Raw genomic sequence first — 15,381 nt, forward strand, 5'->3', positions numbered from 1 at the left:
TCTTCCCATCAATTCCTCTTCACTCATTCCACCCATCCATTTCCCTCAATCAGCTCCATCTAACCTGATGAACATTTACTTCCTTAAATAACAGCATAACAAGTAAACAACGTGTTAGCAACGAGACTAAATTGTTGCATTTCCAAAGTTTTCTAATGATTTTGTGCCGATCAGCACACATTCAAATATTATCCATATGACAGGCAGTCAAGAAGATAGTTTGATTCCTGAGTTGGCAACTGAACCAGGGGCCCGATTCCTGAGTAGTCAGGAAGGCACCCTAGAAAAACTTTCTGAACCCAACATAATGCTTAGTTAATAACTAGACCTAAGGCCGACAAATGACATTTTCTCCAAAACTTCTATGATTAATGGTTATTACTCCGCAATAGAGCCATCACTTGATAGTGACACTCGAATGGAATCTACTTCCAATCAAACGCCTCTTACTTCCAATTATACTGTCAATTATTGACAAAACTGTCAACATTTGCCGATCGGGTTTGAATTAAATTCACAAATCTCAATTAAAACATTCATTTGAATCAATTCGCATGACAAGATTTGCTCTTAATTGCATGACTTGGATGCTTGTTTTGATCAAATTAAGCTATTGAACTTTGAATTTATTTGAAATTTATTTCACCGCACATTAATTTACTTCTTGAATGCAATTTTGTAAGAATTTATTAAATAATTTATGGAAGTTACTAAAACTGTTATCCTCATTGTGCACCTGTGGAATAAAGTGTTGGTCTGATAATTTAATTTGATCTAGTCAGTACATCTGCTTGATTTTTCAGTTGATCGAGCTCTATTGATGGTTAAGGATATTGTAAAATCGTGAGCATTGGATCTAATAAAATTCTCACGGACAAAACTTATCTTTCCAAATAAATAAGTTAAGAACATGAAAAGAGCAATGACTTTTGTTATTAACTTCAATTTCTCACCTGCGAAAAGTTTACAGACTGAAGTTAACAGCGTGATAATGTTATAAATTAGTTTGTAATTTGTCTATAAAGCTACTCTTATATTTCAAATGATAGAGTTTAGATGAGAAAAGAATAAAAATTGTTTAACTAGTTCATTGTGAACTTCTAAATTGCTGAGAATTTAAATGGAGCAGTGGCAATTGTAGGGATGGAGTAGATACTTAGATGCATGTCCCGAGGAGCACAACGCGGGCTCTATAGGGCACCGATACGTAGCTATCAATAATAAGACGTTAAGATGACCTGACTGCACTGTGAAGGCTGTTTTCGACCTTTTTTGAGGCGGAAAATGTGGTTTGAATTGTGGCACTTGGTAAGACGGCCCTACGGACTTTTTAGGTCCAAATTGAAGCAGCTTTCATTTAGTGTTCAACAAACTTATCCGTGGCGGAGATTTAAAGGATCTATCGCGCAACTGACTTCATTTGTGTCACTCGGGAACTCAATTTCTATCAACCTTGTCGACACAGCTAGTCCAAATCAAATTGCACATTATTAACCCAAATGCCAACTCCTTAAATCAGTGGTGGGCAACCGTCTATTTTTCGCGGTACAACTTGGTTGCTAGCCTTTACCAAAACCGCACACGGCATGCGGTTCATGGCATTTTCAATACTTTTTGACGGTCCACAGTTTGCCCAACACTGCCTTAAATTGACCCCACACCTTTATAACATCACAAAACATTTCTTAGAAATATTTCTTTTAAATTGACTAAATTTCACAATGCATCCATCAATCACAATTTGTGTCTTATCTTATTTCCACACATTCAGTTAAATCACATTCGTCTAATGAAGAAAAATTTGCAGCCATTAAATTTGATGACCTTTTTGCTTGTTAGAGTCAATGTCTTGTTTGGTTTAATGAAATATGGCAGAAAATTTAATTTTGTGATGCAATTGCAGGGGCAGTTAAGGCTTGGGATCCTTTGGAATTTGACTTATTGTGGTCTTTAGGACTGAGTATCAGAAAGTGCAAAAGTAGTCGTCTGCAGCACTACATAACATCAAATAAATCCCTTAAATGAACATAATTGAGGCCAATTTCCATAACAACAGTTCCAACATCCTTGCGTGCCATAATCACATCTCACATTACAGCATCGCTTTTTCCATACTAAGTGGATAATAACGATAACAATCGTAAGTGACTCCTTCAATTCATCCATAGCCATTCTTGCCAAGGCACTTCACCACATCATTAGCTGAATACTTTCACTTATCAAGAGGTCGCGATTCTTCGTATGTTGGAGTCAATTTAATTATCATATGACTGTACTTGAAGGCCATCAGGCTGAACATTTTGCTATTTTGCAAGTTAAGGTTGATCAGGTTACATTCCATGTATGTTATGTCTTTATGTCTTATCATGTTTCTTTTAATCACAAATTGCTTAATCTGGTTCATCATGTTGTTGTTGTTGTTGTTGTTTTGGGTCAAATTACTTGACGCGCTTTTAATTATAATTTTTTTTGAAGTGTGACTTTAATTAATGAGTTGCAAATTTGTTGATGACTCGTTGACGTCTTGCAAAATTTTTCAATTTTGTTTTTTTGAAGATTGTTTGAAGGTGATTTGATGTGATTTATGGCATTTTGGGCGATGTTGAGTAAAGTTTTCTTTATGTAATTTTGTTGGCAATTTGCTTGCAATTTTGTTTTGTGTTATTGGCTACTAAATGAGGGTAACTCTTTTGCATTTGAAAGTCGTGATATTATCGGAGTTACGATCTGGGCTACGTTAGGTGTAACTTGGGAAAATCCGTTATTTGGGTCATTGTGTGTCTGGTCTAGGAGGGGTTTAGCTAAGCATACTAATAGTTGATGACATGAGAAGCTGATTTATGAAATGTGATTGAAATATTGAGTGTGACTTTAACAGACAATCGACATACTTATCTAAATGCGGTAAATGAACATACTCAGTGCTTGCTTCTTGTCTTTATGGCTAATAAGCAATTTGCGTTTATTTTCCGCGGCACAATGCGGCGTGCCGTATTTTTTTGCCATAAATATTGATCGAATATAGCCGTCACTGAGCTATTAGGGTAACTTTGCATCCTATAAGTAATAAGCATAAATACGTTAAACTGGTTGATGGCAAGTTAATGTCGAGTTAATGATTAGTTCTAAGTTATTTTTGTCCACTTGATGACTAGTTGCTCATTAAAAGCTTCTCGGAAGTTCTGGACTATTCAGACTGGCTACTTGATGGATTATCTTGAAAACTATATTTAATTTTCCCTCGGATTAAGTTTTAAACTACATAAATAGCTTTCTACTTTTGTTTTTTTCTTCTTTTCTGTCTGATTTACACCTTATATTGTATCCATGTCCTTCACTTCAGTTAAATTTATTCTTCTCAGATTTCTGTCTCGACTTGATCTTGATGCATGGATGATTCTGCCCTACGGTGAATTTTCTTTTGTATCTTACGGATGAATTAGTTCAAAATATGACGTAAATTAATAATAATGGATTGTTGCTGGATGTGTGTTTTGCTGTTTTAGATGCACAGGGCTGCAGTTATCGACTGTGGTCTTATAGTTTGTTTGCAAGCCAGCAGTTTTATATTTAAATTTTTGAGCTTAATATTATTAATGATATTACTACTTACTTCCTTGGCGAAGTCGCACGAGGACCTATTGCCCGCTATTTAGATGTTCCCAAAAGCTTATCTGTCTTTAGATAACTTCTGCCAGTTTCTAATTTCAAGCATTTTTGAATTATTGCTCACACAGTAATCTTTGAGATCTCTTTCCATCCAGAAAGTCAGCAGGTTTAATTTGCTTCACTTGAATGAACGACTGAAAACAGACTTTTTTTTGAATTTTTGAAATTAAATTTTAATTCAAATGATTGTTCAATTTGAAATTGCTTTCTGTTTCAAACAATTGTTGACATTAGGAAACTTTGACTTTTCATGATTTAGGATCATTTTAAAATTTAAATCACTTTTTTTAAGTTCCTGCTGAATATAATTTTAATTTTTTAGTTTTTCACTATTTTCCTCAAATTTTCAAGCCTTAAAGTGGCTTGAAATGATTTTTTTTGAATGATACGTCCTAATGTCACTCAAAATGATGACAAAAATCACAAATATTATTTTAATCTTCACAATTTTAATCAAAAACTTTGTTAATTTAAAAAGTTAAATTGCTCAGGTTACAGCAATTGCTACAACATCTACCCCAAAAGTATCTATATCACCAAAAAAAGAAAGGAAGAAAATAAATGAAATAAGAAACTCAAAAAAAGTTTTTTTTTTTTTTAATTTGTCACCGTTTTATTCTTGCAGACTTAAAATTAATTAATAAAATTAAGGCATTTTGTTTATAATCTAACAACATTTAAGTTTTTTTTTTAATCAATTTTCATTCTATACTCTTTTTTTAACCTAACGAGAGAGTTTCATCTTTCATTCATTTATAAAAATTTTCCTACATATTTAATTGATTCGTTCTTAGTTATTTTTTTTTTTTGAGAATTGAGTCCATTTTTGCTTATGTTTTCGTCATCGTGATTTGTTTCGAAGGAAAAAACAAAACATTTTTATCATTTTTAAAGGGAAATAAGGAGGTAAAGCATTGAAATGAGCATTTTTCAAGTTCTGTCATCTGTTGGAAGTTGATGACAGTTATGGAAATTATATACAGTTATATGAAAAATGACATCACTCAATTGTTCGTTCGAGAAGCAATAGAAATGAAGTAATTTGTTCTATATGGATATGTAATGGATAGAATGAAAGTGAGAGTTGGTTCCAATTCTCATTTCCTCTTTGTTGTCAATTTTTCATTCAATTTATAATTAACAAAACAACTAAAAAAAAATCTCACAAAATTGATAAATGAAATATGAGTTATGATAAAGAGGAATGAGTATGGATGGGACATACCTTTGTAGTATGTGGATTGTGTATGAGTGAGTATGTGATTCATATCAATTTTTTATATAACAAGGGAAGACTAGACACGCTTTTGAGGCTGTTGTGTAATTTATTTGTGTCCTGGTGGTCCGTATGAGGTTTGGATACCGCTGCTTGATCCACCGAATGATGATCCAGAGCTTGATGTACCGAATGATGAGCTACCGCTTGAGTGTGATCCACCGAATGATCCTGAACCTCCATGACCGCCAAAATCACCACCAGCACCGCTGCTACCGAAATCTGATCCACCAATGGCACCACCATCGACAATACCGCCTCCAATACCGCCACCGATTCCAGCACCACCTTGTTCCTTTTGTGTCTTGTACTTGATGAAGTAAACTTCTGGTTTGCTGGGTTGTGTTGGGGCAGCTGTTGGGATAACAATATCTTGTTGTTCTTCTGGTTTCTTGACCAAGACGTAGACGAGGGTCTTTTCTTCGTTTTGTGGTTGAACTGGGATGATTGGTGCTTGGTATGCTGGTGGGGATGGAGCCTTAATGAAGATAATCTTGTAGTGCTTTTGAGCTGGGGCAACTGGGATGACACGTTGTGGACGGAGTTCCTCTGGCTCTGGTGGTGGAACATGGACATAGCTATTGGGAATAGAATTGATATTTGAGGTTAGAATTGATGAATTATTGGGGGATGTACAAGGAACTTACATGTGCTTCTGTACAATGGCACCAGCATTTGATTGTGAACCGAATCCAGCTGTAAATGTTGGAAAAATTCATTAATTTTTTGGAGTAATTTTTAATTTAATTATTTCATGATGCGACTTGTTGCTGATTATATAAAACATGATTTCTTCCACAATAATTTTTTTGCATTTTAATCCTACGAAATGAAAGTAATTTTCACTTTTTTTTTGCGCTGTACATGTGTACACAAAAAATTGTATACAATATATATATTTTCGGTCGTTTGTGACTTTATAATTAACTTTCCGCTAATCCATCAAAAATAAAATGGTAAGAGTGACTGGATGCTGTTACTTAATTATCACTTCATCCGTAATATTATTATATATTTTTTTCATGCACTTCTTTTTTCTTGTTTTTCATGTCTAATTTACTTTCGGAACTTAATTTTGGATTTTGTAATCTCATCTTTTTCACACATTTTTTTAGTTCCTCAGTTCCATTCAATTTGATATTTTTTTCGCACATAAAATTTTCCACAATTTATAACTTTTTTTTTGGTTATTAAAACACACCTCCTGAACCACCGAATCCAGCACCTGATGCACCAAATCCAGCAGCTGATGATCCAAATCCTGATGAACCTCCACCGAATCCTGAGTTTCCGCCAAATCCAGCACCACCGCCAAATCCTGAACCACCTCCGAAACTACCACTGAAACCAGATCCGGATGAACCGAATCCAGATGAACCGCCATGTCCACCTGATGAACCACCATGTCCACCAGATGATCCACCACTTGGACGGTTATAGTTATATCCACTTGGTGGCTCAGGACGAGCAGCGGCGAATGCCAAACAGCACGAAAGTAATACAAAAGCTCTCATTATTAATAAATTTTTCTTGAAATATTTTTTTTATTAAACTACAAAGCTGTGTCCGATGAAAGAACAAATGTAACTGATGCTTATTTTCAACAAAATTTTCAATTTATATAGTAAATGGTGAATATAGGATGGGATGCTAAAACTGCGAAAGAAATGAAATAAAACAGCATCGAAATGAAAGAAATACACAAAAAAAAAAAACATTCACTTGACGGCAAAGAGAGAGAGAAGCAAGCATAAGGTATGAATGTATGTATGGACGGTCACAAATACTTACTTCGTACGATCATCATCATCATCAGCAACGAGCGCGCGGGATTGTTGTAATGGTCTTTTTCTTTTTTACACTTTTAACCACAATGAGATTAACAATACAAAGACAAGTTTGACTTCTTCTTTCTGGGTGCTGGTGCTGGTGCTGCGATATATTGTGAGAGAAAAAATAAAACAGTTATTGTTACTGCTGCATGTACACCTTTTTCTTTATTGAAAATAAAAGTTTCATCATTCTATCATACACATTCATTTACTTCCATGCTAGAGCGCGGAAGTTGCATATTGATGCTACTGGAACTGAAGATTTTCAATTAAGTTGTCGACGATGAGCATTATTTGTGAAAGTTGTGTAAGGTCATAAAAGTAATTGCCGTTAGCCTTTTGGGATGAAATTATACTTTTTTGAAAATTCTCATCTTTAATGTCTGCAACTCGTGCCTGACTTCTTTTTCATACCCCACTAAAAAAAAATCAATAAAGTGAACTTTATTAGACATCAAATAAAAACTTTCTGTATGACTGCAATCAATTTTAGTTGTGAGGCAGTCAGCTATGATGACAGATATGCTTTCTTGAATTGCTAAGTGGAATAAATAATATTTATAGATCAAGTCATCAATCATATTTGAGAGTCTTTTTTTTTTTTTTGGCAACGATAAAATTCGTGAATTTTAATTGATTGGAACTAAGATGGTGAAATAGTTGATGGAGCTATTGTTTTGGATGTTTTTGGGTTATTTATTGACTTACATCGCTGGGAATATGGATCAATAGTGTATCCATTTATTCAGATTTATTTGGGTCATTTTGACTAAAATTCAGGACAATAAAGTGCAACTTTGGACTTTTAGGTGACCAAAATACACTCTTAACTCTGAGCTCTTTCCCAAAAATTGATTTTTTAAAGATACATAATTTTCCAAGTAGCATAAGGATTTAAAGAATACAAGGGATGAAGTTGATATTGATAACAGAGGATTTTAGCAAAATGTCGGAATACTTTTGGAAGCCTTAGCGGAGGGTTCGGGGCATTCGTTTAAAGTTTGACACTATTGGGGTGCTCATGATTTTTTTTGATGGTCAAAAAGACCAAAATAGCTAATTTCTTGAGTCGGGACATATGAGACTTTGTCGAGACACAACAGCAAGGTTAAATAGTACAGCAGCTTCCCGGCAAAAATACAGCAGATAGCCGCCCTACTGATAGTACAACTGATTAGATGACCTGAGTTTAATAGCTAATTTTAGCGTTACGTAATGACTCTAAACGAGCACTTAATTCAGTTCAAGAGGATTCATCTGTTCAAAGACTATCTTTTTGTAAGGGTTAAAATAGATCCTTGAAAGGATGAATTGAGTCTGAGATAATATGCAATTCAATTTTGGAATTTAAGACCCTACAATATATATTCCTAGCAGCTCTGTTTTGCCACTATTTCTCAATTGTTCAATTCAAAATAATGTCATTGCAATGGAAGATCAACAGGTTTTTGAGATTTTTCAAAAAGAGAATGCAATATTGAGACATAATTTATATTAAAAACCTTACTTAACTGTAAATCACCATGATTTGCAATAGCTATAAACGGGTCTGCTCAGTAAGGAATCAATTAAAACATGAAAACTCTATTAAACAAGCTGTCCAAAAATATGAATGCGTAATCCCTAAATTTTCTTCATTAAATCGATTAATCAATCCGAAATCCAGCATCAAATCAGAGTCATGCCGGCCTAGGACTGGACTTTTGGTCAATAAACCTAATTGTGCTATTTTGTTATTATTTAACTATCAAATCATCATTTTCACCAACCACATTCCCATTAAGCATGGAAGTTCAACATTCATATCCATCAACCTCACATATTGTTGTTGTTTGATGATGTACTTGGTCTTTTGTTGTGTCTGGAAGAGATTTTTGTTTTTCGGTAATGCAAAGATTGTACATTTTTGCTCTCAGCATTGAAGCTTCATTAATGGGGAGGGGTAGACGATCTTCTGTCACATGCTGATCATATCTCGAATGCTCATACCTTACGACACAACAAATGGCAACAGAAAAGAGCGTTTGAAAAATTCAATTTTACTTTTTTTTCATAGATTCGCAAGAATTCAAGTCGAAAGCATCGATAACGGTACAATGTGTAAAGTACAGCGATGTTATTACCGCATAATCCAAAACACATTTCTTCTTTATATGAAAAAATGAAAATGAAATGCGGTACAGTGAATGCATAACATTTCAGTAATGGATTTTTCTTTTCTTTTTTCATTCGATTATCATCAAATTAGCAGAAGAGAAACATCTCAATAGACATGATACGTATGACTATTTAATAGTTCATTGTCAGACAGCTTTTATGTACAATCACGAAAAAAAAAAATGAAATAATAGACTTAAAATGGTTTTTTTTGTGGAAGCGAGTCAAAATATTAAATTATTCAATAAATGTTTTATGTCAAAAAAAAATTCATTGAGTTGGAAAGTGGCGGTAAAGGTTGATTGAGAGTTTAAGCGCCATTCAAAAAGGGCCTTTTTTTAGTGGCATCGCTGTAAAAAAATGTTCATTTTCTAGAAATTGAGGAAATGTGAGCAAAAGGTATTTCTTGGTTATCGTCTTGTGGATTTATGCTATATTTATGAGTTCGGATGAAGTGCTTCTTGCCTGGATAGCACACGACGTTGAAAATTGCGAAAATCCAATGTCAGGACGGACTGACTCTGGTTTGAAGCTGGTTTTATCAAATCTAGACTCAGACTACAGTAGCTCTGGCCAAAAGTTAGAGTAATGCTTGCTTGTGGTTAGGGTAACGTTGACATTAGGTTAGAGTAATGCTGATCTGAGACTTGAATAAGATTGGACTGTGATTAGAGTAAAGTTGGTCAGGGGCTAGGGTTACGCTAAACTTTGGCTAGAGAAACGCTCGTCTGAGGCTAGAATAGCGCTAGTCTGGGGAGAGAGAATCGCTGGTTTGGAGCTAGAGAAAAAGTGGCCAAGAGTAACACTGTCACTTACTCTTAGCTGAAACTTGAGTAACGTTGACTAGGAACGATGATCTGGGGCTACAGCAAAGCTCGACTGGGGTAAGAGTTGTCCTAGCCTGTTGTCTGATTTTCTGACAAATTCACGTATTATGCCATTCGGGTTGGTAGTATTTTAGTGATTGATATACTGTCAAAATTCTATTGAAGCTGTTGAATGCTGAATAGAGGAACTGAATCTGAGATCTTTTGATTTTTGTGACTTTAAATAAGTTCATTTGATTTTTTGAGAATTTTTGAGCATATCAGTGCTGTTCAAGCTTTTTTTGTGCCGCGATACATTTGTTATTGTTTAACGGCACACCATTGTGTCGCGGCACATAAATTGAACTTTCATAGACAGTAGTATAATTAAATAGAGCACTGCCTATTCCAGCAATTACATAAATTTTAATGTGATATCCAGGAAATGAAACATTAGCCTTTATTGACCTCCTTTACTAGGAATAGAACCCAGGTCACACATTAGAGAGGATTAAAGACATCCGGCCTGTTATTTCATAACGATTCAGTCATAAAAGTCATTTTCACTTTCGCACCAACAGAATCGCCTACATATAGCTTCACATCCAAGAATTGGCAATATTACATCAGTTAATACTTGATATTGATCCTATAATATATAACTTTAATTTGTCAATACGTAAATTGTCAATCAACATTCCAAACATGACCAACCTCAGCTTTTTTCACCTAATTTTATTCTCAATTAAAGTCATGAATAATCGCTGTCATTTTTACGATTACGAACTCAAAATCGCCACACATAACATGAAAAAATTGGATTTCATAAGATTTCATGTTAATCCTCAGATTTGGAGCTAAAAATTCCCAATTATCAAGATGCTAATTAGGAAAGCTTTTGTCTAAGTCTTTTATCGATCAGTCCATTGACATCGCTAATTTTCTGCCAAATATTTATGACAATTATGACTGATGTGACAAAAATGTGACATTTATGCAATCGCCGTTGGGTAATTTAATTAAAGAATCAACTTTTAAGGTTCCATAGACACAAAATTTGGCAATTTTGGCGACAATCATCAAATTTTTTATAGCACCGACTTCGATATTGCTAGAAAATGTTAATCCAATTGGATTTTAATGCTGATACGAGATACATGTCAACTTAATGACGATAACTGTGAAAATATTGCCAATTTATATACAAATTATATACAGCACAAATGCGCAGGCAGACAAAATCTGTCGATTATCTGAACATTTACTATAAAAAGTCTATAAAAATTCATTTAAATTAAAAAAAAGATGTCCATCGACCCAAAAATTGATTCATCATGCAAACAAATATTGTTTGTGGATTCATGTTGTGTAGATGGACATAACATGTAAGGTTAGTAATAGCTGATCGAGAGCGATAATTAATATTGTTAGATGATTGCCTAGTACCATCAATTAACAATAATAAATTTGTTATGGAGAAGACAATTTACATCGAAAATGATGAGGCACAGTCTCTTTCACATTCATATGATATTTGTAAGTGATGAGGCAACTTTATCTTTGAGGTTCATGGATTTTTTTGATACAAAAAAAGAAGTAATTCATTTTCGATTTTTACGCTTTGGCTCATTTCTTGTTGGCTACACGCCAGACATTAACATTTGTTGAAAATGAAATGATGAAAATTTGATGAAGAGTTGGACGTTTTGTCGGATGGTTATGGAAGTGCTTCATGCTGAACGGTTACTGATCTTTTTTGAAATGTTGCTTGAAATAGTTGTTTGGCTTTAGTCTGCTTTAGTTTGATATGAAGGTAGACAAGGTAAGAGGGTGAGAGGTCAGAGAATAAAGTTGTCGGACTAGTCAAGAATCCATAGGAATTTCTGATCAGACAGGAGTAATTAGATGTAATCAGAAGAGTCTAGAGAAGTGAAAGTAGTCTGTGGTAGTCAAAACAGCTAAAACAAGGTCTAGAATGCCCTGATTCAATCAAATAAGTCAAGCTAATCAGCACTGTTCATAATAATTAGGCTATTACTGGATATCTAGCATTCACAAAGACACACTGAGTAGAAAAGCCACAAAATCAGGTTCTACGCTAACGTGACTTCAACCTGGTGTTAGATTTGATGAAACTGAGCTTCACATCAGCATCTAACCAGCCTGTTGATCAATTTTCTGCTTTTTCTACCCTGTGTGCCTTCCGAGTCCATCAAGAGTGAAACAGGCTGCGATTATTCGACTGAATGTCTAGCCACAAATTTGACATTTCTTTGCAATTAACCGTAGCTTATTTCACTCTTAATAAAATTCTAGTCATCAAAATGCTCAAAAATCAAATCCAACTCCTAAGAACAGGCAAAGCGGCCACTTCTATCTGTACCATGAATGCATGCTCTTTTTGCCTGCTCAGTTCCCATCTCTGCAACCCACAGCAATCAAACTCGAATAAAATCATTAATTTCCAAAAAAATGCATATTAAATTAGTTCCTTCGGCAATCTAAAAAAGCAGCATATGGGTTCATGCCTCATCATAATAACAGTAATAATGAATTAAGTCTCTTAGTCTTGCCAAGACATTAATTGAAAAAAATATCAAAAAAACTTTTTGTGAATGGAAATGTGATTTGTAAAGAGCTTGCATAAGTAAGTTAATTCTATTGATGATTATTTGGGTTACGGTATCGATCGTACTTGCTTTATAAATCATTGTTATAATCAGCTGTTGATGTTGTATGGAGTTAATATATGGGTGAAAATTTGATTGAAATTTGAAGTAGTTTGTTAGGCTTTTAAGGGGTTATAATTAAAGTTTGAGGACTATAGGGTCAGCTATGACTTGCATGTCCATATTCTTGCTATGTATCACACTATCGTTACTTGGATTAAATCTCAGAGCTTTTGGAATGAGGCTGTTGATAGAGATAGTATTGAATTTGGCATTGATAATTGCCAGACTGTAACAAGCGACTCAATAGCTGCTTCAGACGCCATTTGAGTCGCTCAGATCAATTATGAACCATAATAAGATCCCTGGCACCTAAAACGAGTTTTATTGCTGGCTTCTGCTTGACAATTATCAATACGAAGAGCAACAGTGTCATCTCAATTGAATCACAGCCATACCAAGTGCAACAATGTCCTCAAACGTCCTCTAAATGATTTCAATTTAAAATTCATACCAACTATCATGCCGACAACAATCAATTTACCACCAGACCCAAAAAATCATTAGCAAAACTACCTAAAATATCTAGTAATGATACAATCTAAAGGATAGATGCTCCCACAGCACGAATAAAATGAAAATGTTTAGCATAAGATTGTTGTTGCTGTTCTTTTTATTTAGAATTTTTGCTGTTTATCTTCGTTGTTGATTTTTTTTTTGAGGCTTACTTACTTTTTACTGACGATACTAGGATTATATTTATGTAAATTAAATTTTCTTTTGGTTATTGATTTTTCCTGTAATGCAGGGGTGGGCAACCTTTTATTTATTTGGGGTACAACTCGACCAAAACCGACCCAAACCTCGATCAAATCTGCACATGACGTAAGATCCATAAATTTCCAAAAAGTGTAAATGTACCTCGACAAACAGTTTACCCACCACTGCTGTAATATGTAAATTAGACCTGTAAATTTTCATGTTCTATTTTAAGAAACTAATTTGCTTCTCTGCACGAGTTACAGTAAATTGTGCTGTAAGGGAAGCAAAAATGTTTAAGGCTGGAATATGAAAATTAAGGGAAATTAAAGGAACTTCCGATGAGAATTTGATCAAATGTCAAGTTATTTTTGAATATGCTTAGTGCTCGCAGTGCCTGAATAACATCAGAAATTTCATTATTAACAGCTGCAAATAATTCCTCAATATCACGTGGCTGTCTACAAAAATAAAATAATAATTCACGTAATCTAGACGCTTAATATCATTATTCAGCATAAAATAATATATTTTTAATACTTACCGACAACAGATGTATCAAAAATATAAAAATAATTCGCAGCTGATTTGCAAAAAAACAAAATCGAAATGTTAAATATTGAAAGACGAGGAAGCATGGAGCGTGGTTGATTGTACGTAGATATTTTTGTAATTTCCTGAAAAAGAAGAATGTTGATAAAAAAGACTATAAGATGCGAATTAAGGAAGACATAAATAGAATTTATTTAAGATTTTTGATAGCGTTAATTCAATTTCTGGAATGGATTGTTTTTTAAGAAGGGATTTGTGGAGATTTATTGGTGGTATTGGATGGTTGGTTGGAGAATTACTTGAACAGTTCAACATGATTGCTAGTACATACTGCTACGTCGTTGTATTGGCAGCAAGACGCGATTATCCATGGCTCTGTCGACATTGTAACGGTTGATTCTGATACATTTTATGGCGAAAAATGCATTTAGACTGCTGCGTCGTCGTAATAACGATAAGACGCGAAGTTGCCTTGACGGCATCTTGATTGCTTCTTGACTTAAGGGCCTATCTGCTACTAATATGAACTCGGGTTAGTCTCAAGTTAAAATAGTTAAGTCCTATCAGCTTAATGGTTGGTCGACTAGCTTGATCAAGCTGTCCACAAGCCTAGCATTCGGCTTTGCTAGAATCAGTATTTTGCAAAGCTTAGCCCTAACAGATTTAGAACATATCACTGCTACCTAACAATGATCTCATTGTCTGTTTGGGGTAGTCACTTGGCAGTCTTTCATTGATCGGTAACGATTATTTTATTGAAAATGAGAATAATCTGGCTTGTACTTGACGTGATACTGATTTGATGGCCAATTCTGACTTCTCAGGTGCCAGATTACCGTTACCAAGGCTTAAATCGTGTTCTTTACATTTCTGCAACTTCATCTGGAGCCATAAAATGCGTTAGAATTCATTTTTTAACTTTATAGATCTGCCAGTGCGCTGACAGAGCACTTAGAGCACCCCCACGTCTTTATGACAGTTTATCATCAACACAGCAATAAAACAATATCCTGGCCACTAGAAATTAAGCTCTCAGTTGAGCAAACTCACGCATTTCCTACACAATTCATCAAAATCTGCCAAAATAACCGCAAGAAACCAGCATAACCTCGATTGTCTAATCAAAAATTCAATTAAATGTTCAATTTAATGATTTTTTTTTCTTCTTGATAATCTCTGTAAATCCCCGGAATCATTAGAATATCTACAATACAAACTATATATTCAGCATCAAGCTCCACCTTCATTTACTTAGTAATAATCATATATAATTAAATTAATTCAAACACCTTCCAATTTTAAATAAAAAAATTAACATTCATTTCAACTTGAAAATTGTTCCATAAGTTCCAATTGCTGTACATTATCTCCTATTCCAATATAAAATCTCTTCTTTTTGTTTCCATTTCACCTCGTCTATTATGACTGTTTTGGATGACTTTTCTTTTCTTTTTTTTTTCAATTTACAAGCTCATTTACAATTCTTAAGCCCGGGTAGCAAAAAGGTTAAGTGGGATTTTTTTGATGACTGAATGGTGATGATGATGATGGCAATAGTCAAATTGAATATGTTGGGTGGACTTTTTTTTGAAATTGAGATGTTTATGTTTGTATAATAAAATTTATTAGGATGATTTATGACTTTTTATGGGCATGATTTG

General features: G+C 34.3%; 2 protein-coding genes across 6 annotated transcripts in view; one reads left to right on the plus strand and one right to left on the minus strand.

The window, feature by feature from the left end:
• RYa-R (RYamide receptor) overlaps positions 1-15,381 on the plus strand; it is a 173,737-nt gene that overhangs the window by 103,599 nt on the left and 54,757 nt on the right. The gene's annotated exons all lie outside the window — the stretch shown is intronic.
• LOC139086573 (pupal cuticle protein 36-like) lies at positions 4,286-6,502 on the minus strand. Its single transcript, XM_070635061.1, has 3 exons — positions 6,147-6,502; positions 5,593-5,641; positions 4,286-5,523 (listed from the first exon to the last, which is right to left on the minus strand). Exons 1-3 carry the CDS (start codon positions 6,457-6,459, stop codon positions 4,995-4,997), a joined length of 891 nt encoding a protein of 296 aa, XP_070491162.1. The 5' UTR covers positions 6,460-6,502; the 3' UTR covers positions 4,286-4,994.

Source organism: Chironomus tepperi, unplaced genomic scaffold, assembly GCF_022539635.2.
Source record: "Chironomus tepperi strain 1889 unplaced genomic scaffold, CSIRO-AGI_Ctep_v1 contig_85, whole genome shotgun sequence".
Taxonomy (NCBI): Eukaryota; Metazoa; Arthropoda; class Insecta; order Diptera; family Chironomidae; genus Chironomus; species Chironomus tepperi.